A 27,995-nucleotide genomic window follows, 5' to 3' on the forward strand; every position below is an offset into this window, starting at 1 on the left:
CAGTAGAAAGGCTCTGCAAACCAGCATGCATGCTTAGCCCCACCAACTTTTCTCAGGATAAATGTGAAGCATTTGCGAACTTCTTCAGAGACAAGATTTCTTCAATCCGAAACGCTATCACAGCAGGCCAAACAGTTACACACCAGAACCACTACAATGGAATGCCAGATTGCCCCAGTTTATGGTTCACTTTTACAAATGTGGATATAAAAGGAGTTAAAAACACTATACAAAAGTTACACCCTACTACGTGTGACTAAGACCCTGCTCCAGCTCAGCTCATATCTGGTTGCATTGAAACACTCGCCCCAGCCCTCACAAAAATAGTGCAGTGTTCACTAAAAACAGGAGACTTTCCAGATCCTCCTAAAGAAACCTTTATTTAGACCCAGACTGCATGACTAATTACACACCAGTATCCAACCTCCCATTTCTGGGGGAAATAATTGAAAAAGTAGTGGCAACTCAACTGGAAGCCCATCTATCACGCCTGAACATATTCGATCCTTTCCATTTAGGATTCAGATGCCGCCACAGCAATGAAACAGCGCTAGTCCGAGTGCTAAATGATCTTAATGGCAAGAGACAAAGGTGATTACTCCATCCTAATCCTCCTGGATCTCTCAGCTGCATTTGACACCATTGACCATAGGATTCTAATACAGCACTTGCAGCACATCTGTGGTCTAGGAGGCATAGTCCTTAACTGGTTTAAATCTTTCCTTGCTGGTAGATCAAAGAGAGTAATATCAGGATCAAGCTCATCAGCACTGACAGAAATGGCCTGCGGAGTTCAACAAGGATCCATCCTGTCTCCCATGCTATTCACTATTTACTTACTACCACTGAGGGACATGATTAACTGATATGGCCTAAGGTATTATTGTTACGCTGATGACACACAACTCTACTTCTCCTTTGCTCCAGATACTACAGACCCAGCATGCCGCATAAACAGTTGCTTAACATACCTCATAGAATGGATGAATGCTAGCTGTCTCAAAGTGAACCCGGACAAAACAGAGTTACTCTTGGTGAGGGGACCTCAAGCATCATAAATATCCCATGATCATCCAACTGGCCTAGAACTTTGAGGCTCTGAACTCGTTAGTTCAGCAAAGGTACGAAATCTTGGAGTGCTGATTGATGCTGGACTATCTTTTAAACAGCAGATTTCCTTTGTAATAAAATCTGCCTACTTTCATCTGAAAAACATAGCCACCGGATGATATGCCAACATTAATCTATGCATTTATATCCTCTAGGCTAGATTACTACAATGCACTTTACTTGGGCCTTCCAAAGAAAATACTCCATCGCCTTCAGACGGTACAAATCGCAGCAGCCAGACTATTGACCAATCAAACTCCCTCCTGCCACATAACATGTGTTCTCCACTCCCTGCATTGGCTTCCAATTAAATGGCAAACATATTTTAAAATTGGCCTGCTGACCTTCAAAGCCTTAAACAACCAAGGCTCACAGTACCTGAAAGAGCTCCTGACACCCTACATCCCATCCCGCTCACTTAGGTCAGCCAACACACCCCTCCTCTCAGTGCCAAGAATAAGGACAAACTCAGGCTCCAGAGCAACGGCCACGCTGCCCCTACTTTCTGGAACTCTTTACCGTTCCCAATCAGAGAGGCACCGTCCTTACAGACTTTTAAAAAAAGCTAAAGACCCACCTCTTCCATCAGGCATTCAGTCCGCTTATCTGACCTTCAGAAACTCCTAACTTTTATGTCTTTATGTTGGTATGTTTGTAAAGTGCTTTGAGTCTCACAGGGAGAAAAGCGCTCTATAAATAGCAAATTATTATTATAATTATTATAACACATCATTTGTATCTTGTTAGGAAATAGCGATGCCACCTCAGCCTTGTTTTCCTGGACACTTATAAGTTACACATACTGCAGGGTGTGCACGGAGGAATATGAATAGTGCTGTCTAGAAACATAATAAAGGATCCTCCCTGCACACCCCTGCAACATGTGTAACTCATAAGTGTCCAGGAAAACATGGCTGAGGTAAAAACCCTATTAGGAAATTCCAGATTTTACCTAATAATAAAAGCCCCCTTTTCACTGATTTCCTACTCACTGGTAATTTTGTGTTTATTCTGTCTCCTATCAATTAAATCATCAACAAAAAATACAAATGTACTGAGCTGCAAATATGTGTTGTGTGGTTAATGAATAGGCTTCACGTTAACAAAATATACTTCAACTTTTTTTTACAGCTTATTCCTTTGTACACTACAAGCAGGCAGATGCACGAAAGCCACAGAGACTGTAAAAGCTGAAGCATGGAATGTTTTACTTTCGTTCAGACTATTCAAGCATGAAACTGTAGACTGTATGAACCGCTCCTGTTCTTCCTGTTTTTACAAGAGTTTTACAAGAACCTACAAAATATTTGCAGGAAAAAGTTTTGTACCAGAAGGGTTTTTAGCTGTGAAGTGTAAGTATTTATTTAGTTTGTATTTTCTATGTGACAAGTGATTTGCATCTGAATAGCATTAAGTTATTAGTTTCATTTTCAAATGCTGCGTAGTAACAGCTTGTTTTTTTTCACTACGCACTTCTCATTAGAACTCTTTTTCCTTTAGTATCTAGACAAGTGGTTCCTGTTATTCATTAGTTTGTTTTTCTTTTTCCTTTTGCCACTGGGTGTCCTTTTTTTTCCATTCATGTGACACCCCTAATTTATTTTAACTAGTATTTCTAACCGACAGTGGGTACATACATGTAATATACAGTTTACCTCACAGGGCCAGTAATAGGATTTAGCCGCACAACGCCCTCCCCTCCTTGGTGCAATGTCCTATTGCTTTACTTTTGTTTTGTTTGTAATGTGTAGTTTTATCATCCTAATAAATGTACAGACAGACTGGGTGCTGTAACAGAGGAGTAGTACTATTAACAATTTGTCAGTCACGCTCCTCAGACACACTCACAGATCAGAGCTTTACCTTAGGAAGAGAAAACAGTGACTGGCATTAACAGGGTAGGGTTTAAGAATAAATGTGAGCACAAACCTGTACTAAATCTGAAGTGAGGCAGGTAGTTTGATATGGAATAATGTGCCAGAAATTAAATCACCAGCCTATAGTGTTTTCCACAGGTCAATACACTGAGGGCCATGCAAATAGTCAGAGAGCTGGAACACATGCAGCATAATTACTGCCCTACAGTCAGTAAGAATTCTCGGAACCTTCAAGTTAGACACCTCTCCAGTTCCCACAGATTAGTGAGTTGGTAGCAATGACATTGTATTTGCAACGGACACTTTGGCCCTGCTCAATTGTTAATGGGGTTTTATAAATGATATGGGATTATGTGAGGTTAGTACACTCACCTGCTGCCACCACCAGCCCTCCCCTAGATGCCAGCTCCAGAGGACAACATAAGAGGACTGTCTGTCCTGTGAGTTCCCTTGTAGACTCTGCACGTGCATCATATAATCAGTTAGGTTTATGGGCTGCGAGTGCTGATAGCAGAGGCTCACTGTCAAATGACACAAACGCTGATTGGATGTTCACTAGAATTATCATTAAAAAAAAAGAGTTCATCCAAGTGGGCCGGCATAACATTGCAATAGTAGCATTACTATATGCACTAATTTAACCCTTTAACAGTTGGATTAAAAACAGAAAAGGTACAGATATATACTTTTTTAATGGCAAAGTTTAAATATATGGTTAGTTAAGGTTTACCATCACTTTAATTCGCTCAACCTAGCTCATCTAATAGCCTCATCATATGTATAAAACATACATGCCGGATCTTATACCTTAGTGGAGACGAAAAGTTATGTTACGGAAGTGGTCGCCAAGTATTTAATAATAATTTATATTAAATATTAAAGAATTTGCTTGTAAGAAAGTCAGCTCAGTTTAACAACTTTATTAGCCACAGCACCCAAAAGCTTAGATCACACGATACAAATTATATGCTTCTTTATATGGTACCATTACAATGAATTACATGTAAAACATTACATAAAACACAATAACCTAACACCAAACCCACATAAAAGCCTTATAGCTATAAAGTAAATAAGTGCATATTAATAAAGTGTATTCACCTGAGATCTCAGATCTTTTTATCTTTATGCTGTTTGTCTTGTGCTTCTCCCCTCCTAATTCTTTCCTATTCTGGTGGTCTTAGTGACTGGCCACTACTTCCCAAAATCAATAATGGTGGATTCTTGTTACTATTTGAGGGCTAAGATTGTGATTTGTAATTATGATGACTTAGAGATCTGGGATATATATTTGTCCCTAAAGTAATTTTGAAATTCGGCACTTATTCACCATCTATTTCTGACTACTATATGTTTGTGACAGCTGCTAGTTCCAAAGGTTCTAAAATAGTATGCGTTCATTGAAATTTATGGTTTTATTTCTGTACATAGGGAACATTAGCATAAGCAGGTGAATTATTGGGGAGTAGTTAACTTACTCTATATGACTTTATATCTCATACAGACTAATGTATATAAAAAATTAATGATAAGACAAAAAAGAAAAAAAATAAGTCCCTGGTTGAATCTGTTGTCTCTATAAACAGCGTGATGTAGAGGCCTAATTAACGGATTATGCAGCCCCAGAATAATTCACATAGGTGTGTAGCGTATATCCAAAACTGGGAGTAAAATGTTATAGATGTGTACTTTTTCTTCCCCCCTTAAGTAAGTACTTCCGCTTCTGCCTATGTAGTTCAATGGTTTGAGGTAGCGGACATTCCCGGTACCTGTGGAATGAGAGTTCATCGCCGTTCTGCTTTCACTTGATGCTGAGTTGTGAGTGGTAGATGGGATGCCTGGACACATGCAGAACTTCTCTTCCACACGAGCGATAAACCCCTCTGGAGCAGGTCCGGTAAGAACGTCCTGTAGCAGGCCAGCGGTCAGCGTATCTAGTGAATGCTTCCTGGTGCGTCACCAGTGAAACTCGATGGTGATAGGCTATCGGTAGCAGGGAGGGGGAAGTTTCCTTGCGTAAGGAAAAAGAGTCCCAGTAACAAATCAGTAGATAACCAAGCAGTATTTCCAACCGCCGTAGATGCAAATAGGGTTAAAACAAAGGAAAGCACACTGGAACAGCAGAGTCTAGAAGCAAAGGTGATTTATTCGTATAATCGTAAAAGGGTCACAGTCAGAAGAGTCTGACACGTTTTGCACATGTGCTTCACCCTATTTATATAAAAACATACACACACAGATATGTCCATATTGTGGCAGGGTCAGAGATCATATAAATATATGTTTGCAGGAGAATAGAATTCTCTGTGTTTCTAGAATGAGAACAGTTAATTGCACTAGCTGAGAGCACCTGAAATTTAACTAGCTAACAAAAGGCTGCTGTAAGAGCAAAGTTTTGTCTTGTGAGGAGGAATCACCTGACAAGACTGCCTGTAAGCACAGAGACAAAGCAGGTACTGTACTTTAAAACTATTGTTTCTTTTCTAAAAAGCAGTTGTTTACTGGGGACAGTTTAGATGCTCCAGTAAAATAGTTAGGAAGTTTAGTTAGCCTCCTGAGTAGGTGTTTTTGTTTTGTGAATCAAAGACTAATTATGTGAAACCTGCTGTGTAACAAATAGTTTGTTTTGAATCAAATGAACTATTGCTTCTTGTTAAAGCCAAAAGCTTGGCCACCTTGTCACAATATATACATACAATTTGAAGATATTTAGCAGGCAATTACTCATATTGTATCATTCGTCCCTTGTGGCCATGATACATTTTTGGATTGGCCTCATAAAAAACAATTGTTTGCATAATCAGTGGAGTCCCTCCGGGATCAGTACTGGGCCCTGTTCTTTTTAATATTTTTTAATTTTTTAATCTTTCTCATGGTTGGCAGCAACAACTAAACTTCTGTAGCCCTTCTCACAAATCATAAAATGACACTTTGAAAATGGAAATGTTGTCTTTCTTTTCACAAAACTTTCCTGCTTTATTTCTGTAGTGACCCAGGTCACAGAGGCTCTCGGTGATGCAGCAGCTAGATTTGAGACGTCTCTCACCTACAGTTGTTTCTGTGCTTTTCGTCTAAATCTTTTCCCAGCTAATGTGCTTCCCTCTTGGGCAGATGGTGAGAGCATTGGCTTGCAGGTAGCATCGTTTTGTAACACTCTGTTACTTTGGGCTTTGCAGTCATCCTTTTAGCAGGGCCGGATTTACATCTCAGGCGCCTGTAGGCACAAAATCTGAGGATTTTTTTTTAATTATTATTTAGGACAACTAAAAATAAATGTTATATGTAAAACATTAAAGCTTAGGGTAACGAGGTAAGCACAGTATTACTGTTCAATCTGTGCAAAATCACAATAAATAAAATAAATATGTAAGCTTACAAACATAAATTAACAGGTCATTGTAAATGACATAACCACTACAGTGTGCTTTGGTGGGCTAAATAGGTATGAGTACACCTGAGGAAAGTGCTGTAATACTTTGAAATCAGTGCAAAATCAAACTAAATCACATACCTTTAAATACAAATAAAACACAGAACTAAATAAATAAATGCAGTGTCTTGTAAGTTTTAAAACATCTACAATAATATTATGTAAACTTAAAACATAAATTAAAGGGTCATTCTAAGCAGTGTGCTGTAGCAGTTTTGATGCCAGAAGTGTCCAGTTCTCAGCCAATGAATACAGTCTATGGGCTTGATTTAATTCTTTTTTTGATATGCTTTTCAACTGATTAAAAGCTGTTACAAAAATCCCGACAACAGTGGCGTATTTAGGTTTTGTGCTGCCCTAGGCACTCAGAATTCAGCTATATATTTTTTTTTGTCAGGGTGTAACGTGATTTTTATTTTAATTTTATTTTTTCTGTGGCATTTCTAAAGTATTTTTTTGGGGGGAAAATCTACTTTTTAAGCTATTAGTCCAGGGTGCAGCTCACTTAGATATGGTAACACCATCCCTTCCTCCACACACACACATACATACCAGTGACGTGCAGTGATGTCAGAGGCTGGTGAGGCAGTGGCAGGATATGCCTTCATTCTTTAGATATCCTTTGTTGAAGAAATAGCAATGCACATGGGTGAGCCAATCACATGAGGTATCTATGTGCAGCCACCAATCAGCAGCTACTGAGCATATGTAGATATGATTTTTAACAAAGGACATCAAAAGAATGAAGAAAATTAGATATTAGATGTAAATTGGAAAGTTATTTAAATTTGCATATGGGTTTCATATGGGTTTCATGTCCCTTTAAATGGTGTCTTGGAAAACTGGTCAACTTAGTAAACATTTTATTTTAGTCTAAAAGGATTGTAACAGAAACTCTTGCCAGATAACAAAATGCTTGCTCTGATTATGAGATCTAGAAATCCATGCCCATTAAAATATGTTTAAAACATACTTTTTACTTTAATGCTGCAAATTATGCTTATAGATTCCTTCATTACATAAGGGATGAGAGTCAGAGGGGGAGGAAGAGAGACAGAGAGAGAAAGAGACCATGGGGGAGAACAACACATAAGGAGAGAGATGGCTATATATATCGAGAGAGACACACACACAAGGGGGGGACCACTGCATTTTAAGTAATAAAACAGCAGAGCTACAGAGACTATAACTAAGTGAGACTATAATTTAGTGTGAAGTACAGAGGCAAGCTGCTAAGTTAGTGGGTGTAAAGTTTGAGTAAACAAAATACAAAAACGACCTTGCTGTAAAAGAGTAAAGAAACACTAAACCACATTCATTAAATTATCATTTTCACTAACAGAATCCCTTTCTGTAAAATCTTACTTTAATAAGATGTGGGTGAAACACTGCTCTCTGTGCCTCTTTTCCTGCTCTGTAAGGATTCAGGAAGTGACAGTGGCACATTCCACTGCACTTAGAGGGGAAGAACAGAACTCTCTTTTTCACTTTAGCAAAGCTAGCAGGATCACAGGACAGCAACAAAATATATGAAAGTTGTTTTTTTCCTTTTTTGTTTTGTTTTATATGATTTAACATCCAGCCCCAACCCTATGTTCCACTTACTAATGCCTCTCGCTGGATTGGTTCAGCCCAAATAGGACTGCCTCAAATAAGCAGTTAATGGGCCATGCAATGATCTTAACCACTTGCATCCAGTAGATGGCGCAGCATGTTGTGTAATGGTGGGCAGACCTGCTTGTGCCTCTTCATTGCACAACATATAGCTGTGAGAAAAAAAAATGCTGGGGAAAAAAATTACAATTTTTTTTTAAAGCCAATAAAAAAATATATATTTTTGCCCATATGAGAGGTGAAGCACTGCCTCACCTGCCTCTAGTGACTGCACATCACTGATACATACAGACATACACACACACACACACATACATACAGACATACACACACACACATACATACAGACATGCACACACACACATATACGTACAGATACACACACACACACACACACACATATACATACACTGTACAGTTAGACATGCACACACACACATATACGTACAGATATACACACACACACACACACACACACACATATACATACACTGTACAGTTAGACATACACACACGCACATATACATATAGACATACATACAGACACATATACTTACGCACACACATATATATACATACACATGCACACATATATACATACATACATACATACACGCATATATACATAGTTATACACACACATATACTTAAACACACATACTCAGGCAAAATATATGGAAATTAGAGTTTTAGGTATAAAAATGTTTAAAAACTAGGAGAAAACAGCACACACCTTCTGAGCAATGAAAGCCCACAAAAAAAAAAATACTTGCTGCTTATTTGGCTGCAGATCTGCAAGATAGGTCTCTCATTACTTCCATATGCCTCATCGCCTCCTCAAGTTTCCCTTACATCCCCAGCATTTGTAAGGCTCCCAGCAAAGCCGTTTTTAGTTTGAGTGACCGCGCATCCCATCCTCCCCCCAAGCACTGGGCCGTGGGCTGCTGCGATGTACAGGAGAAGCAGGTCTGCTCTAAGCAGTTGGTTTTTCTGACTCGTAGGGGCGGGACGTTTTTTTACACAGTGTGAGTGCGGCAACAGAGAATGCTTTGACTGCCTGTGCGTAGCTGTAGCGTTTCCCACTCACAAAGACTCAGACAGTAAAAAAAAAATTCCCTTAGATAACACCATGTATAAATTCTAAGGGGCATTCTAAGCGGATTTTTTTTTCTGTATGAGTAGAAGCCTGAGCTAGTGGATAATCACTGGGCTTTGCCAGGGAAGCAGCACCAGCGAGACTGCACATACTGAGCCATTGAATAGTGGCAAGCTAATCTATTCCCTCAGCTGCAGCGGTCCACCGGGCACTAATAAAGGGACAGACCATGTAGACACACAAGTAAAGTGAATGCCGCCGTGCCTCCAAGCAACCCCAGCTCATTGTTTTCCCCTACTGTTGTTTAATTCAAGCCCCCTACTCTGTCGCTCTCCACAGAGCCTACAGAAAGTGCCGCCCTCTCCGATCTGCCGCCCTAGGCCTGTGCCTTGTTGGCCTAGGCCATAATACGACCCTGCCCCACATACTTTAAAGGTGACTTTTGTAGATAAATCTTTTGAAAACTTTTTCTAACAGGTTTAAATGAGTTGAAAAGCATATCCAAAAGGAATTCAATTGAGCCCTAAATCTGGTATGAATTGGCATGATCATTTGGAAGTATGAAGTTCCACTTTATCATAGCAACTTAGACGGACTGTGGGTACCAAATACAGCAAGGTATCAAACAATTTGTAAACATTTTAACAAATTACTATAGTTCAGCTCCCAGGGTGGGAGTGGGACAGCTGGTACCAAAATCACTACATCTCATTGTAGTGGTTATGGTGCTTAGATTTTACCTTTAAAGTGCTGCTACCTTTTAAATATCAACCAAAATACTATGTAAACATATAAACCAAAATTAAAGGGATTAAAACCCACAGAGTCTTAAGCTGTGAAGAGAATAGTTCATGGTTACAACACATGCTTTTTTTTCTTGATTTCTGCTCTGCAAAAGTATCAATAATATTTTCACAACCCAGATTTTTCACAAGTTCTCCTTCAATAGCTAAAAGGGAGAGTGCGTTTAACCGTTCTTGAGCCATTGAACCCCGCAGATAATTTGTTTACTCATCTTAAGGTAGAAAACAGCCTTTCCCCAGAACAATTAGTTGCAGGAGATGTCAAGAAAAGTCTTAACGCAATTTGTACGTTCGGATGTAGGTCAATAAAGTCTTCCTCATGAAACAGTCTGCATAGTCTTGACAGTGGGATAGTTTTGCACGCAGGCTCCATTAATCCCTTTAGATGCCCGCTCAGTTGGATGCACTCTTCTGTTATGTCATCTTCTAAGTCATCATTAAAAGATTAGCTGCACTTGTAGAAATTTCTGGCACAGTCAAATTGTGAACCTTTTCAAGAAAACTGAAACAATCAAAAAGTGCTGAGTATTCCTCACTTCTTCGCCCTAACTCAACAAGTATTTCATCCAGAAGAACATTAAAAGTATTTATGCGAAAAAAGTATTTTTTAGTCTCAATTACATAGTTCTCTTTACTTTCATCAAATCTGGGGTTGTGTTTCTTCTTTTGCTTTACGTCATGCTAATACTACTCAATTTCACACATTGGGGCCTATCTATCAAGCTCCGAATGGAGCTTGACGGCCCGTGTTTCTGGCGAGCCTTCAGACTTGCCAGAAACACAAGTTATGGAGCAGCGGTCTGATGAGGCGGGTAGGAATCGCCGGAATTCAACCCGATCGAGTACGATCGGGTTGATAGACACCCCCTGCTGGCGGCCCATTGGCCGCGAGTCTGCAGGGGGCGGTGTTGCACCAGCAGCTCTTGTGAGCTGCTTGTGCAATGCTGAATACGGAGAGCGTATTGCTCTCCGCATTCAGCGATGTCTTGCAGACCTGATCCGCACTGTCGGATCAGGTCCGCAAGACATTTGATAAATAGGCCCCATTGCCTTAGACAGTTGTTCATAATGTTTAAAATTTTCTCTTACGTTTCTTATTCATTCTGCCAGAGAACTGTACATTTGAACGACTGTTCCCAGGTCAATGTGGGCACTCTGCAACTTCATGCTGACTACTTTAAATCTCTTCAGTTTAATTCCCTACACATTCGTCATTATTGCATTCTCCAGACGGTTTAAAAGATTAAAAATACTTTCAGCTTCATTTCTTGTTTGTTTTTTTCCTCATAAGCATTATCTGCGATTTGTTCAAGGGCTATTAAAAAAATCCTTCTCTTAGAGCTTGGCATGCATCTTGTCTTGCTGACCAGCGTGTTTGGGATAAACTCTTAACAGGTGTTCCAGGGCTCAGACAGGACATCAACACACTCCAACGATTAGTGGAAGCTGTAAAAGTTATAAAACAGTTGCAAAGATGGAAAAAAATGTAGATGATTCATGACAGCACTCTGCAGCCACTGATGCCACAAGATTAAGAGAATGAGCTGTTCATGGCACATATTGGCTAATGAATTTATGTTCTTAATCCGGGCTTGAACACCGGAGTATGCACCTGACATGTTGCTTGCATTGTCATAAGATTGACATCAACAATCCTTTATGTCAAGGCCATATTTTTCTAAAGTGCTCAATATGATATCTTCAATTTGTTGTGATTTGTGTCCTACGTTTGCTATAAAACCCATGAACCATTCCACAGCAATACCATCAGTTCTAATGTACCTTAAGATAAAGGTCAGTTGGTCCACGTGAAATATGTCAGGTGTAGAATCAACACTTATCCCATAATATTTAGCTTTTTTTGCTTCACTCACAATTTGTGTGATCAATGCTTCACTTATTAATTGTATTATTTCTTCATAAAATGTTTTAGAGAGGTACGATTATGTCCACTCCCTACTTTTCCATATTCTTTCAGATGTTGCAGTAAAAATGGATCAAACTCTGAAACTAGTTACAATAAACCAAGGTAGTTGCCATTATGTAGACTACTTAACTGTTTATCAGTACCATGAAATGGCAATCCACATATAGCAAGAGTTTTCACTGTGGCACATACACATTTTAAAAAAATCCTTCAATAGTGCCTTTCTTCTTCCATCTGCTCCACCATTAGTCTATCAATTTGTCCTTTGGCACTTCCTCTAACTTTCAGTGCAACAACAGATGATCTGTGGTGCTTTGAAAATTCATGTTTATAAATTCTCCCAGCAGCATGTTTCCAGTCATTTAAACCAGATGAACTTGAAAATGCATTGAGTTGATCACCAAAAAGTAAACATGGTACACAATAGACACTACCATTATTTTCTGAATAAACCAACCAAGATCTCTTTTCCAACTCTCCATTTTTCATCTTTCTTTTAAAAAGGTCTTCTGTACAAAATCTAACATTATCTCCATTCATTCTTTTTGATTTGCTGAAGTCTACACTAGTATTTTGCTGTATTCCATGAAGTGCAATATGGTCTCTAATTTATTCGTTAATAATCCACATGGCTGGATCACCAGAAACTGGAGCTCGTGTACACATATCCACTTTATCCACTGGTTCAGAACTAGACTTTGCTTTGCCAGATTCAGACACAGAAGATGTAGAAAGTGTTTGAATGGAGTCATGCATTTCAACATCTTTATTAACATCACTGTGCATCACATGTTCTTCAACAGTGTCCTCATTGCATTTCTCTTGTTCTGCAATCAAAGATACATTAGAATATTTTGAACGGCTTGGACCCTCAAAATAAGACTGAATTTTCCCAACTTTTGCTAAGAGTTGATTTGTTTTTCTTCTCTCAGTCTTTTAAACTGATATCCACTCTTTTTCTTTTTTGGTTCACTCATGGCTGGCACGTGCAATCTGCCTAAAGCAACAAATACCAAATGGGTATGGTAAATAGAGGCTTTAGGCTTGGTCTCTCAATTTTTTTGTTAAAATATTTTGTAATGGTGTGACTAAAAATGAGGCACCTGCCACCCACAGCCCATCCTCATATAACATGGACACAGCTTTACTTTTGAAATTGCACCCCTAAAAATGTTGTGCCTGTCCTGGAGACCCTCAATGCTGATGATGCCATTAACCCAGTTGCAGCCAGAGCACTTCAACACAAACCCACTTTTATTATTTGTGCCTTTCATGTTGGTAGGCTAATTTAACCCTCATCTTGCAAAAAGGAAAGCAATACATATGATAGGGAATGCCTGACAGACTTTCCAGCAGTTGAAAGGTTAAAACTATAAGGTTAAACATTTTTATAGTATGCTTTATTCTCTTGGTTATTCTTTTTTGAAGGACCAGCAATGCACTACTGGGAACTAGCTGAACACATTTGTAAGCCAATCTCAAGAGGCATATATATGCAGCCACCAATCAGCAGCTAGCTCCCAGCTCCGCCCTGCACCTATCTAGATATGCTTTTCAACAAATGACACCAAGAAAATTAAGTAAATTATATAAAATAAGTAAATTGGAAAGTTGTTTAAAAATGTATTCTCTATCTAAATCATGAATGAAAAATGTTGGGATTCATGCACTCTCAGGTTTAATATAATATATATATATATATATATATATATATATATATATATATTCATTCAAAACAATGTAAAAGCCCTACATGACTGTAAAAAAATAAAAATAATAGTCTCTGAGACCCTTTATACAGAAGTTCAAAATTTCTGTGCATATAGTGAATGCACAGGAGGAATTAGTCACTATCTCATTTTATAAATCTTCCCTCACAGCCCCATGAACCAATCAGGGAGGTTGTAACATAAATAGCAGATTCAAGTACAAATGATATGCAAAATGTTATGGTTTTCAAACTGTTAAAAAAAATAGCAATTCAAATTCCAACGTAACATCTTTTTCATTTCTTGACAATATTTAAAGGGACATTAAACAATAAATAAATGCTATATATAATGATGCATTCAAAGAAAAGATTAGTCTGAGATTAACATGTAGATGTATTTTTTAAAGTTTCATTGGCTGTTTAAATGTTGACAAAATAAGTGTAAAGTTTTAGTGTCTATAAAACAATTGGAGCTGCCATGTTGTAATTTAGGTTACCTTCTCTGCTGAGGCCAATTAGGGTCAGTTATATCAAAAAATACAATTTAGAAATAAAACTGGCAGTGATAACTGGAGATTCATCTTTGGTAAAATAAACTTTCAATACAAAGTTTAATTTATATCAGAATAACTCTATTATACATGATGCACTGCAAATAGCAGTCTGAGTAATATATATATATATATATATATTTTTTTTTTATATATATATATATATATACACACACACATACACATATATATATATATATATATATACACACATATACTATATATACATATACACATATATACAGTATATATATATATATATATATATACATACATACACACGCACACACACACACACATATATATATTTACACACACACACATACATACACAAACACACATTTAGAAGTGTTTGTGTGTGTATGTATGTATGTGTCGCAACTTCCTTTTTTTTTTTTCAAAAATGATTCATGCTACTTTATATAATCAGTTAAAAGCAAAATAACCAATACATTAGATCAGCTTATCTGATTCATCAAGTACTTTAATAAAGCTGACTTCCAATTTTAAAATCAATTTGTACAAAAAAAGGCAGTGAAAGCAGTAAATAAAAAAAAAATTGCAATACAATTTAAACCACATGCCCTTTTATGGAGATACACATACACCTATTGCAATATTTGCTAAAGACCACTGCTCCATAACTGAGCCGCTGCCTCTGAGGCTGCGGTCTTCAATCCGCCCGATCCTATATGATCGGGCTGATTGACATCCTCTGCTAGCGACCGATTGGCCGCAAATCTGCAGGGGGCAGCATTGCAAAAACAGTTCACAAGAACTGCTTGTGCAATGATAAATGGCGACAGTGTATGCAGTCGGCATTTATCGATGTTCGGCGGACGTGAAACGCTACATCGTATCATGTCCGATAACACTTTCATAATTCAGCCCCAGAGACTCAGAGACATAATGTATTCAAACAATTTTCCTTCAGCAAAACAATGTGCAATTTTTTTTTTCTTCTTCCTATAGGAAACTTTGAGACCAGTGTCAGCTTCATATAGCATAGTAATTTACTCTGAGATAGGTAGTGTTGTGAGATGGTTGGATGATCATGTTTGTTCCAGACCCTAATTTTTTTCTTTACCCTCTGGAAGCCAGAGAAAGACTGTTTCGGCTTGCTGCGTCACAGACCAGTCGGCAGTCAGATAACTTTTACTGTTATTTTAAAGTACTGTCTTTTGTGTCAACTGGCTGATGTGGTCCTGTGGATGGAAAAGGAAGGCTAGGGAGCATACAATAAAATATATCAAATAGTATAGGAATGTTACTATACCCAAGCGATATTAGAGGATGTGCTCACTAAATATAATACAATACAGAATTTAATAAAACAATAGTACATAAATCAATGTGCTATGAGCAGAAATTACACAGTCCCAAGGAATAAGGACACCCAGTGAGTTGTCACTCCGATGAAGGGATCCTGAGTCCCGCAAGAGCTAAAACAGAACATTCCATTTCAGTTTGAGTTAGCTTTTTGAGATGCAGTGCATGGTCTGACGCTGAAACCAGAAGCTGACGGAACTGAATACGTGACTGTGACATCACTCGGAACCCCCACGCTACCCGGTTGAGGGAATCCACACTGTGGGGTCGGCTTGGTGTAAGCTGCTGTTCCTCACTTACCGCTGTTTAAGCCTGGGCTTGTCTCGCTGGAGGGACCGGTATGCTCCAGTCTGCCACACGCGCACTACATGTAGTGCCCTTCGAAATGTGAGTTGCCACTTGTCATCGTTTTAAGTGTTTCAGTTCCTCATCTTGATGTACTCACCCTATGAGGCACCTCTTGTTTTCTTCTGTTTTTTAAGGCTAGGGAGCACCCAGGTCCGATTCTAATCCAGAGTTAGCAAAAGTGAATGGTGGATATTAGAAGGATATTAGTGTGATCTAACAGGAGTAATGCAATGATCAGACATTCTGTCTACAGCACAGAACTAACTGTAATGTTACAGAGAGAGTCAGACTTTTTTTTTCTTGTCTGACTCGTCACTACTCACTTAGCAGCTGCAGGAGGCACTATCTGTCAGACGAGGGCACTCAGGGCAACCTACATTACGGTTATTAACCCCTAATCTGCTGACACCATTGTCGCCGCGACTATACTAAAGTTATTAACCCCTAAACCTAAGTCTAACCCTAACACCCTATAACTTAAATATAATTAATAGAAATCTAAATTAAACCTACTATTAATAACTAAATAATTCCTATTTAAAACTAAATATTTACCTGTAAAATAAACCCTAAGCTAGCTACAATATAACTAATAGTTACATTGTAGCTAGCTTATGGTTTATTTTTATTTTACAGGCAAGTTTGTATTTATTTTAACTAGGTACAATAGTTACTAAATAGTTAACTATTTACTAACTACCTAGTTAAAATAAATACAAATTTACCTGTAAAATAAAACCTAACCTGTCTTACACTAACACCTAACCTTACACTACAATTAAATACAATCATTGTTCCAATCAGCCAATAGGATTGAAGCTCAATCCTATTGGCTGATTGCATCAGCCAATAGGATTTTTTCACCTTTAATTCCGATTGGCTGATAAAATTCTATCAGCCAATCGGAATTAAAGGGACGCCATCTTGGATGACGTCATTTAAAGGAACCTTCCTTCGTCTTTAGTGTAAACATAAATTTAGTTTCCCCAGAGGAATCAATGGAGCTGCGTTACGGAGCTTTACGCTGCTTTATTGCAGGTGTTAGGCTTTTTTTCAGCCGGCTCTCCCCATTGATGTCTATGGGGAAATCGTGCACGAGCACGTAAAACCAGCTCACCGCTGACTTAAAGGGACATGAAACCCACATTTTTTCTTTCATGATTTAGAAAGAGAATGCAATTTTAAACAACTTTCGAATTTACTTCTATTATCTCATTTGTTTTATTCTCTTGATATTCTTTGCTGAAAAGCATATCTAGATATGCTCTGTAGCTGCTGATTGGTTGCTGCACATAGAAGCCTTGTGTGATTGGCTCACCCATGTGCATTGCTTTTTCTTCAACTAAGGATATCTAAAAAATGAAGCAAAATAAATAATAGAAGTAAATTGTAATGTTGTTTAAATTTGTATTCTCTATCTGAATCATGTGAATTTAGTGGCCCTTTAAGCAGCGCTGGTATTGGAGTGCGGTATGGAGCTCAATTTTGCTCTACACTCACTTCTTGCCTGTTAACGCCGGAAAGTGAGCAGTGATAATAACGTGCAAGTTAGCACCGCACCCATCATACCGCAAAACTCGTAATCTAGCCGCATATTCAGCAGTTACTGAGAAATGCAGAGTAAATAGCATAATATAACATTTAACGGGACTATAGCATTGATGATTTAGAAGGATATTCTTGAATTAAATTAGCAAGAAATAACTACCATTTTTTGAGACTATATATTTAATGAGTTTATCTTAAGACCTAGGCCTAGAAAGTTTAAAGATAAAATAATAATCTGCAAATTTAGACTATTAACTATGGGTCATATCATTCTGCTTAGTTAACCTGATTCCTGTTAAAATCTATTGTGGTTTTACATGTAATTATATGATGAACAATGTAAACCGTTGATTTACTAATTATCATAATAATTGGTTAGATACATTTATATGGATATTTTATTATTGCAAATTACATTTTCTTATAGCACTCAGCATTAATTTTGTTATTTTAAGACGTGGTAGTTTTTTTTAATTCTTTTGATTAAGGAAACACAGATACACATCGGAATACAAATTACGCTAGCATGTACCGCAAAACACAAGTTCATTAGAGTATATAAGCCCACAGCATTAACATCTTGAACTAAATGGACAGTCTAGTCAAAATGAAATGTTCATGATTCCAATAGGGCATGCAATTTTAGACAATTTTCCAAGTTACTTTTATCATCAAATTGACTTTGCTCTCTTGGTATTCTTTGTGGAAAGCTAAACCTAGGAAGTCTCATGCTAATTTCTAAGCCGTTGGACTGCATCATATCTTAGTGCATTTTGAAAATTTTTGACAGTTAGACGCTGCTCGTTCGTGTGTGTCATATAGATAACATTGTGCTCACTCCTGTGGAGTTATTAAGAGTCAGCACTAAGATAAGGGGGCAGTCTGCAGAAGCTTAGAAACAAGGTAATCACAAAGGTTAAAAGTGTATTAAGTGATGTTAAGCAAAACTGGGGAATGGGTAATAAAGGGATTATCTATCTTTTTAAACAATACAAAACCTGGAGTAGATTGTCCCTTTAAGCAGCGACACACATATGTAGCACTAGAGCTTTTTCAAAATAAACTGCGTACTATCAAATGTTGCATTTCTTATGGGATATTTCAGTGTTTTCAGTTTTTTTTTATTTTTTAGTAAAACTCTAAAACAAAAAAAATAGAACCTAATCAAAGAATGTAATAATACATAGAAGATCATCTGATATCTACGAGTTCAGTCATTCTCTAGAAATACTAAAGTATAACGTTATATCTGGTTAACATTTAAAAAACAGCGGTAGAAATATTACGACTGACATTTTATCAAACTATATGCACGAGATCTATAAGACTAGTATGCAGAATTATTTTGGAAGATTGCTACCATAGTTAGGTAGGTAAACCGGTTGCATCTGAACCCATACATTCCAGTGTTATTCTTACTTCAACATACTGTATATATGAGGATCTAATTTCAATTTAAAAAAATACAAACAACATTATAACAACTTATCACAATGAATGATCACAACAGCAGCTGAGAGACTGAGAATTTTGCATTGCAGAAGGGGTCTTAATAAATATACAAATATATTAAAGTAGGTCAATATCCCATACCACAGATCTAAATTAACTCAGTTTTTTAAATTAATTCTACTTAATAAATGAAGTTATTTTGGAGGTGTTGCACACTACTACACAATACTGTCTCTGCAAAAAGAGACCAGGAGGCGAGCTGTCGATTTTTATCACTACAGAGATACAAAATCGACAGCTCGTCTCCTGGTCTCTTTTTCCAGAGGGTAGTGGCGATCTAATGGGTTGCCTAGTTTCCATTATGGTGGTAAAGTATGGAAACCGGTGGTAGAAACATTTTATTCCATCAAAGTCTATGGAGAATTTTGATGTTACTACCACCAGTTTCCAAACTGTGCCACCTCAATGGAAACAAGGCCTGTATTGCTGTACACAAATCTTTCTCAAAGTGGGTAAGATACCTAGGTAATAAATTCCCCAGTTCCATAATTATCTGCTGATCCATGGTTACTATGGCTTTTGATTAAGTAAGCTCAAGACTGAGTAAATAGCAGCCTACATATGATTGTCCTACCTAGGTCACCTTGGGGGGCGGTGTCGAGGTCTTGTGAAAGGCTTCCGCCCAAGGCCTTGATGGCCCAGATCAAAGCTATGGATTCATGCAAACAGCAGATGATGACAATATTCAGCTCAACAGGTTATATACTGTACAATACAAAAAGAGAAAGAGCTCTTTTTGCTCAACATTTGCCTTTCTCGGAGAAGAACTTTCATGTATATCAGTCTGATCCTGACTTAACAGCGCAGTCCAGTCCTGAAATACCAGGCAATCCCTCTCTGAACAAGAGAAATTACAAAACCCCAGATGTATGTTTCGGTCTCGTCTGTGAGGTGCAGCCATATCCCTCTAGGCACACTGAGCAACAGGTCCATGTCTGGTTTTCCACATTACCCTTAGGGAGTCTACCTTTAGGGTCATAATTTGCATATACAATGTAGTAAGAGTTATGTTGTCAAAGGATGCTGTTAATTGTCAAGGATAATCGTCAGATTATTTAGATCAGTCCAAGAGCTTCTAATTGTGCTACCTTCCTGGTTGTTAACCAGATGCCCCTTTAAATATTTATTTTATGGTAATTCTTTATTAATGTAATTGTAAAGAATTCAGACGTGATACAACTAGATTTGATGACATACACAATCAATAGGATGACAATAATTCTTAAGAAAATTATTCTAATAAAAAAAATATAAATCACATACATTTATTAAACTGATACCAATACACAAATGGCTAGATTACAAGTGAAGCACTATTTAACGTGCGCCTGTAAAGGGGCAAACTTGCCCGTTTACGGGCGTACGTTAAATAACCAGCAATTACAAGTGGCTGGGTAATGCCCCACAAACTCGAGGTTTCACTCTGCGCTAAGCGCAATTAACCAGAGGTCAGACCTCTGGTTAATGATAAAAAGGCGCCCCAATTGCCCCCCAAATAAAGTGGACAGTTCTTTAAAATATATATTTTTTTAAATTAAATGTATTTTTTTAATAAAAAACTGCACAAAGCAGTTATAAGGGGTGAAAGTGAGCTGATGTGGGGTGTTAGGGGAAAAAAAACGGCACTGAAAGTGTTTTTAGATAGAGGTGAATGGGGCCTGTGTTTAACTAAATATATATTTATATGCTTTTATACATATAGATTTGTGTTAATATGTGTATATACACATATAAACACCTAGATATATATTTATATATTCATATACATATATATTTTTATTTTGCTGTGCAACGCTGCGCAAATTGCCCCCTGGACTGAGCTAGGTGGTTTGCCGTGTTTCACGGCATGAAAATGAGGCTCCCATTGGAGCTTATAGAAACACGCCTGACTTGTAATACCAGCGCACATTAACTTGCACTGGTATTACTGAGTGGAGAGCAAATATCGCACTCGTGAAAGTGCAATATTGCGCTCCACTCATATTATAGGCCAAAATTGGCAATTAGGTGGTTGTCATTTTGAAAACAATTTCAGTTTTTCTACAGAGGTTATTAGTTTTTTTTTTGTTTTGTTTTTTTTTAAACTTTAAAGGGACATTATATTTATTTATGAAAAACAAAATACCAGCGCACATTAACTTGCACTGGTATTACTGAGTGGAGAGCAAATATCGCACTCGCGAAAGTGCATTATTGCGCTCCACTCATATTATAGGCCAAAATTGGCAATTAGGTGGTTGTCATTTTGAAAACAATATCAGTTTTTCTAGAGAGGTTATTAGTTTTTTTGTTTTAAACCTTAAAGGGACATTATATTTATTTATGAAAAACAAATCATTTGAAAGATTAGTCTTTTATTAATACATTTCCAAGTCAACCAATTTTTTTTTTTTAGTATTTTTTTTTTTTTTTTTATATTTACCCTTTAATTTATGTGCTTTCCTCTTGCACCTTTAGTTCAGGCCAAAGCTTAACACCAGTGGGGTATTTATGTTTTGTGCTGCCCTAGGCACACAAAATTCTGCTTCCCCCCCCCCCCCGCAAAGGTTTTAGGCCTGTTTTTCCACTAAATATTTTGTTTGTTTGTTTTTCCATAACAATTCAAAAGAAAATGGGCTAGCAAAACACTTGCATACAGGTGGGTTAAATTGCATTCATCTCATACCATTTTCTCCCTGAGAGAAGGGAGAGAAAAGAAGGGGAGGGGAAAATGGGAGGGAAAGGAAAGCAGGGAGGGAGAGAGAGAAGAGAAAAGTGGTGAGGGAAAGAAATGAGTGAAAGAAGGGAGCAAGGGAGGGAGTTGAGAGAAAGAAGGGAGGGAAAGAATGGAGGGAGTTGAGGGAGGAAGGGAAGGAGGGATAAAGTGAAAGAAGAGAGAGAGGAAGGGAGGGAAAGATGAATACACTTTGAAACAATCACTGCCCTTTACATGCAACAACGTACAGTAATTACCATTAATCAAGTAATGAAACTTTTTAAGTGTCCATTTACTATTACTCCATGGGTTCATGAATGCAGCGAAAGCTAGCATTTAGTAGCTAACATACATTAGCACTAAAAGTTTATGATTAGACATCACAAGCTGATCTAAGCAGTGCACAGACGCATCCAGTCTTTTAGCTGCTAAGACCTGCAATAATCACTGTGCTCGCAGACCCACCACAGCTGATAAGGGGAGGCAGCATATCGGCACAAGGTCTCCTCCAGCATATCCCCGGTCAAGTTTCTCACCAAGAACGCTTCTACTGCAAAAATGCCGGGGGCTCTAAATGAAGCAACGGTTTAAAGGAGCACTGCCTGTAAAGACGACCTTAATCAGCACAGTGCCTTGTCTTCTCTGTAAAAGCCTGCACTTTATTGCTCACTGTACTGTGTGCTGGCTTTTAGAGAGAGGATAGGACAGATGTGCTACCCCTCCCAAATCTGCTGCCCTAGGCACCGGCCTTGTTGGCCCTAGGCTATAATACGCCCCTGCTTAACACTCTTTCTTTGTGCACAGCATTTTATGCAGAGTACACACCATGGGGCATATGTATCAAGCTCCGAATGGAGCTTGATGCCCTGTGTTTCTGGCGAGCCTGCAGGCCCGCCAGAAACAGCAGTTATGAAGCAGCGGTCACAAAGACCGCTGCTCCATAACCTGTCCGCCTGCTCTGAGCAGACGGACAGACATCGCCGGAAATCAACCCGATCGAGTGACACCTCCCTGCTGGCGGCCCATTGGCCGCAAGTCTGCAGGGGGCGGCGTTGCACCAGCAGCTCTTGTGAGCTGCTGGTGCAATGCTGAATACGGTGAGCGTAGTGCTCGCTGTAGTCAGCGATGTCTGTCGGACCTGATCCGCAGTGTCGGATCAGGTCCGACAGACATTGATAACTAGAGACCTTTGTGTAAAAGTACATAAAAACAAACTCACAGATAAATATTCACGCTCACACACTTTTTATGTCACACTCACACTTTAACATACACCAAAGACACGCTCTCACACACACACACACACACAGACTCAAGCACACCGAAAAAAAGCCGACAAACACAAAAACAGACTCACACAGAAAGACACCGACAAACATAAAGACAGACTCATACACGGACACACTTCCAAACAAAGGCCCAGACACAAGAGAGACATAGTTGTTGGAAGGTGCAGTTTGTTGCAAATGCGCAATGTCATCTTTTTTGGCTGTGGATGTTTCCCACCAAACTTGGACATTTGCATATTCGGGCCTGACTCGGCTTCAAACCCGGACACACAAATGAAAACCTGAACCGTCCAGGTCATTTCCAGACAGATCGCTTCCTACTGCCAGGGCCACTGAACATGCATTAGATAAGCTGACATTTGACTACATCTGAAGCTTCTAGAGCTAAGCAGTGTAGAACAATATATCTTATGCAACAAGTAAGCCTTCTTTGCCAATTTAGGAGATAAAAACCAATGCCTGTAGCTTGTAATCTTTACATAATTGCCTGTACTTGTCTGTCTCATATGTTTTTCATTTTACAGAACTACTTTGAAACAGGCACTGTGCACAGTACATATGATCATTCACACATGACTACATAAGGGATTGTTTGTTATTTGTGACAGCACTTTTATAGACCCATTTAATTCACTTTGCTGCTTGCGAAGGGTCCTCAGTTTCCAACATGGGAAGCGAAACCCCCAGGAAGATGTCATATTGTCACCCTCTGCAATGAAGGGGATAACTAGCTCAAAAACATTTTCCAGTATTTGTTAAGTTACGTACTAAATACAAGTTCTAAAAAGAATAAAGCTCACATTGATTCATGATAAATTACAAACCTGAAATCTTACCATCTAATGAAGAAATATAGTAGCATCCCTAAGTGCAACCCTCTATGGTAAAGGAGAACTCTTCTGCTTTCCAGGCCTGCTGATTTTTTTTTTTTTTTTGCTCCAGACAAATTTTGATAATCTTTGAGGTCTCTTCTGTTCATTCAAAAGTCAACTGACTCAATATAGAAAGACAATTTTTAAACTCCTGTCAGGGTAATCAGTACAAACAAACAGCCTAAACTTCAGTAAGACACAACAGCAGTTAAATAAAACATAGCCTTCTTTATATACAGTCATTTATTTTTCTTATTAGCTGCAAAGTCTATTTTAAATGTAAAGATTTTCGATGTTATTTTAGGCCTATTTCTCCAAAACAATATTAATTTTTCTCTTTTGTTTTTCCAGGGGTGTGTCAATTGAATATAGTTGCTAAGCATCCAATGAATGAATCGGAATCTTCAAAACTGTAGTAAAGTACACACTGCTTGATAAAATGGCAGCTATAGTTTTATTCATCTTTTGTTTTTTCCCCAAGATTGAGCATATGTTGTGCAATATGCATCAGTTGCATGAAACCAGCAATTCAGTTGCAAACTTTTCACATAAATCTTTGAAAAGTGTTCCAGATAATATACCACTGTCTACAACTGTGTTGGATTTGTCGTATAATTCTATAGATAACGTTTTACTTTCAGATTTTAAAAATATGGCCAATCTGCAATCTCTGAATCTTTCTAACAATCAAATAAAACACTTTGACAACAATGTTTTTGAATTCAATAAGTATTTAAGTTACTTAGATTTATCTCACAATTTACTGGAGAATATACTGGGAAACTTTCCAAAAAAATTGAATCATTTGGATATTTCTTACAATGATTTTGAAACTATGTCTGTGTGCCAAGGTTTGGGTCATCTTCTGTATCTCAAATACCTTGGACTTGGAGCTAGTCGAATTCAGAAGTCTGATTTTGAAGCTATTGTAGGTTTACATCTGCAATCTGTTTTCATTGAACTGCAAAGGATTTCAAATTATGAAAATGGCAGTCTCCTAATCCTGAACACAAGGAAACTTCATCTTTTCTTGCCAAATATTTACAAAGACCTTCTGGACAATGTGTTTTTTGATGCTGTCAAAACATCCCGGATTTTAGAATTGTCAAATATCAGAAAATGGAATCTACAAAAAGATCTAAACAAATATATTTCAGATATTGCTAGAAGTTCACAAGTAACTCATTTAATCTTAAATCAAGTTGATATGGCCTGGGGTATATTTGCTACAACTTTGCAGAATATTTGGCACTCTTCTGTTGAGATTTTGTACTTGCATAATTTAGTTGTACGTGAAAGTATTTTTAAAATAGACTTTGATTATTCAAATACATCAATGAAAGTAGTTTTTATAGACAAAGTTGAATTAACAGATTTGCTGTTTGATCAAGGTGATCTGTACATACTGTTTTCTGAAATGAATATTGAGAACTTGACAATAAATTCTGCAGAAATGCTTTATATGCTTTGCCCTTCTAGCCCTAGCACTTTACAGAGTATTACATTTTTTAACAATGCATTGACAGATGATCTTTTTCAAAACTGTGTAAATCTAACAAAGCTGAAAACATTGCAATTAGGGCAGAATAAGTTAGAAAAGTTATCTAAAGTGAGTTCCATGACAACAAATATGAGGTCTTTGACATATATAGATGTCAGCCGAAACCACATAAGTTATAATGAGGAGGAGTGCAACTGGTCTGAAAGTATTATTAGCTTGAATTTGGCATCTAATAGTTTAACTGAATCTGTTTTTAAATGTTTACCTGTAAATATTAAATCCTTGATACTAAAGAATAATGAAATATCGTCTATTCCCCAGAAAGTCTTACATGTGAGCCATTTAGAGGAGCTTAGTCTTTCAGCCAATCGTCTTATTGATCTTCCTGTGTGCACACACTTCAGCAGCCTCACACTGGTCAATGTAGAGCATAATCAAATTTTTTACCCATCCGCAGAGTCCATCCAAAGCTGCCAGGGTTTAAAAAGTATAAAAGCTGGACACAATCCATTTCAATGTAATTGTGACTTAAGGAGCTTTATCAATCTACAAAAAAAGTCACCAGAAAAAATTATTGGATGGCCAGATTCTTATGTGTGTGAAAGTCCAGAGGAGCTCAAAGGTATAAAGTTAAATACTTTGTATGTGCCAGAAATACAGTGCAATGTTTTGTTATTAATACCTATTATTGTTGTCCCAACTGTAATTTTGATTGCTGTTATTTTTGGCCTTTGTAAGTATTTTGATGTACCGTGGTTTTTAAAAATGCTTTGGCAATGGACTCGTACAAAGCACAGAATTAAAAGTTCAAATAAGTCTGATCAATTGCTCCATAAGGATTTTTTCTTTCACGCCTTTATTTCTTATAGTGAACATGATTCCTCTTGGGTTAAAAATATTTTTTTACCAACTATAGACAATGGCTCTTTACGGATTTGTCAACATGAGAGAAATTTTGTCCCCGGCAAAAGCATAATTGAAAACATTATAAACTGTATTGAAAAAAGCTATAAATCTATTTTTATTCTATCACCAAATTTTGTTCAGAGTGAGTGGTGTCATTATGAACTCTACTTCGCACATCATAAACTATACAATGAACACAATGATAACCTAATCCTTATTTTGCTTGAACCCATCCCTCAGTATCTTATCCCCTCAAGATACTATAAATTAAAAGCTCTAATGACTCAAAGAACATATCTGGAATGGCCCAAGGAGAGAAGCAAACATAGTTTGTTTTGGGCTAACCTAAAGGCAGCTATAGACGTTAAGTTACCAGATCATAATCTGGAAAGCAGCGGTTCAGAATTAAGTATTTCACAGTCATCAATTATTACAGCATAGATATATTTGAAACATAACACATATTAGTGTGAATACCTTGGGTCAGAATAATGTTTATATTGTTATTAGCAACTAGTTTTATCCATTGAAATTGAGATTAATATATTAGCTTGTTTTTTTTAGAGAGATGTAGCATGAAAATGACATGCTCTAATTCATGCGACTGCAGTTGCTGACTGGTTTAATGGCTACTACTGCGCCTACTTGGGACATGCCGTCAATGACCTTTGAAATAATGTTAGCTTAGCATATAAAGCAGGGGTAAGCAAACCTTTTCTGTAAAGTAAAACGCAAAACTTAAATTAAGAAATTCTGCTGTGATCCCATTTCATTTTTTTCAAGTTCAATAACGGTTGCTTTCCTTCAAGCTAAGCATATTATATTGACCTATATATTGTAGTGCATCAAGCATCAGTGCAAACTGTCCTCACGCCACATTCAGTCTCTGTTGCAACCATGTTGTTTTAGTTTCAAAGAGGTCATAGATAACTGATCATTGTAGCTGTATTTCCAATGAAACTTTATTTAAGAACAATGAAATTTGAATTTAATGTAATTTTCATGTAATTTTTTTTTTTTTTTTTTTTTAAATGTTAGCTTGCGGGTCCATACAAAAACAGGATTCAGGCCTTCTTTGGAGTCTGGGATATACTTTAACTACCCCTGTCCTAAATATCATATAAATAACATGCTGTCAATTCTACTTTTATTTTGTCTGTAAATTCTGTAAATGTACATATATAATGCTGCTTTTAATATATTGTCAAATTTAATTATGTAATGTCAAATGAACTATATTTTTATTAGTAGCTGTCACATAGATATCAACTTTAGTAGTACATGAGTTTTATGGACAATTTTTTGTTTATTACTCACTGGATTATTAGCTATAGTATTATTATTTTTTATTAGCTTTATTTGTATTTGAAATAATTGTCCAGTGTGTGCTTACATAACCTTGTATATTATCTAAGTTTTGCATTTTTTTATTGAATTGTAAAATCATTTTTTAATTGAATTTTGTTAACTTAATTTTCATTTGTGATTTAAAACAATAAAATAAGTTATATTACAGTGCCTGTTTCTTTTATAACTACAAGGGTGAACAGTAATTTCTTATTAAAACAAAAAAGTCATGAAAACAAATTTTTCCCATAGTGCCCAAATTGCAACATGGGTATCCAAAACACCTAGACCCTGATGATCGTAAGTGCTACAAGACAGCAAAATATTCAAAGGGATCCGCTGCTATGTTGAGTGAGGTTGTCAAAATATTCCAAGCTACCGACATAGCCGCATCACCTATAGGCGTTTACTATACATGCCATTGGTCGGCGATGCTGGCTTAGGACACACAGCATCGCTGTCCATATTGGCGATGTATAGTAAAAGAATCCCTAGAATAAAACTGCCGTCTGCCTAACCGTTAATACTA

At 37.4% G+C, this 27,995-nt stretch overlaps 1 protein-coding gene across 1 annotated transcript; it reads left to right on the forward strand.

Annotated features, from left to right (window-relative positions):
* The first annotated feature begins 2,255 nt into the window (after positions 1–2,255).
* On the forward strand, positions 2,256–27,634 carry LOC128650248 (toll-like receptor 6). The gene is made up of 2 exons (XM_053704060.1): positions 2,256–2,462; positions 24,064–27,634. Exon 2 carries the CDS (start codon positions 24,152–24,154, stop codon positions 26,558–26,560), a length of 2,409 nt encoding a protein of 802 aa, XP_053560035.1. The 5' UTR covers positions 2,256–2,462; positions 24,064–24,151; the 3' UTR covers positions 26,561–27,634.
* Positions 27,635–27,995: the final 361 nt, after the last annotated feature.

Source organism: Bombina bombina, chromosome 2 (assembly GCF_027579735.1).
Source record: "Bombina bombina isolate aBomBom1 chromosome 2, aBomBom1.pri, whole genome shotgun sequence".
Taxonomy (NCBI): Eukaryota; Metazoa; Chordata; class Amphibia; order Anura; family Bombinatoridae; genus Bombina; species Bombina bombina.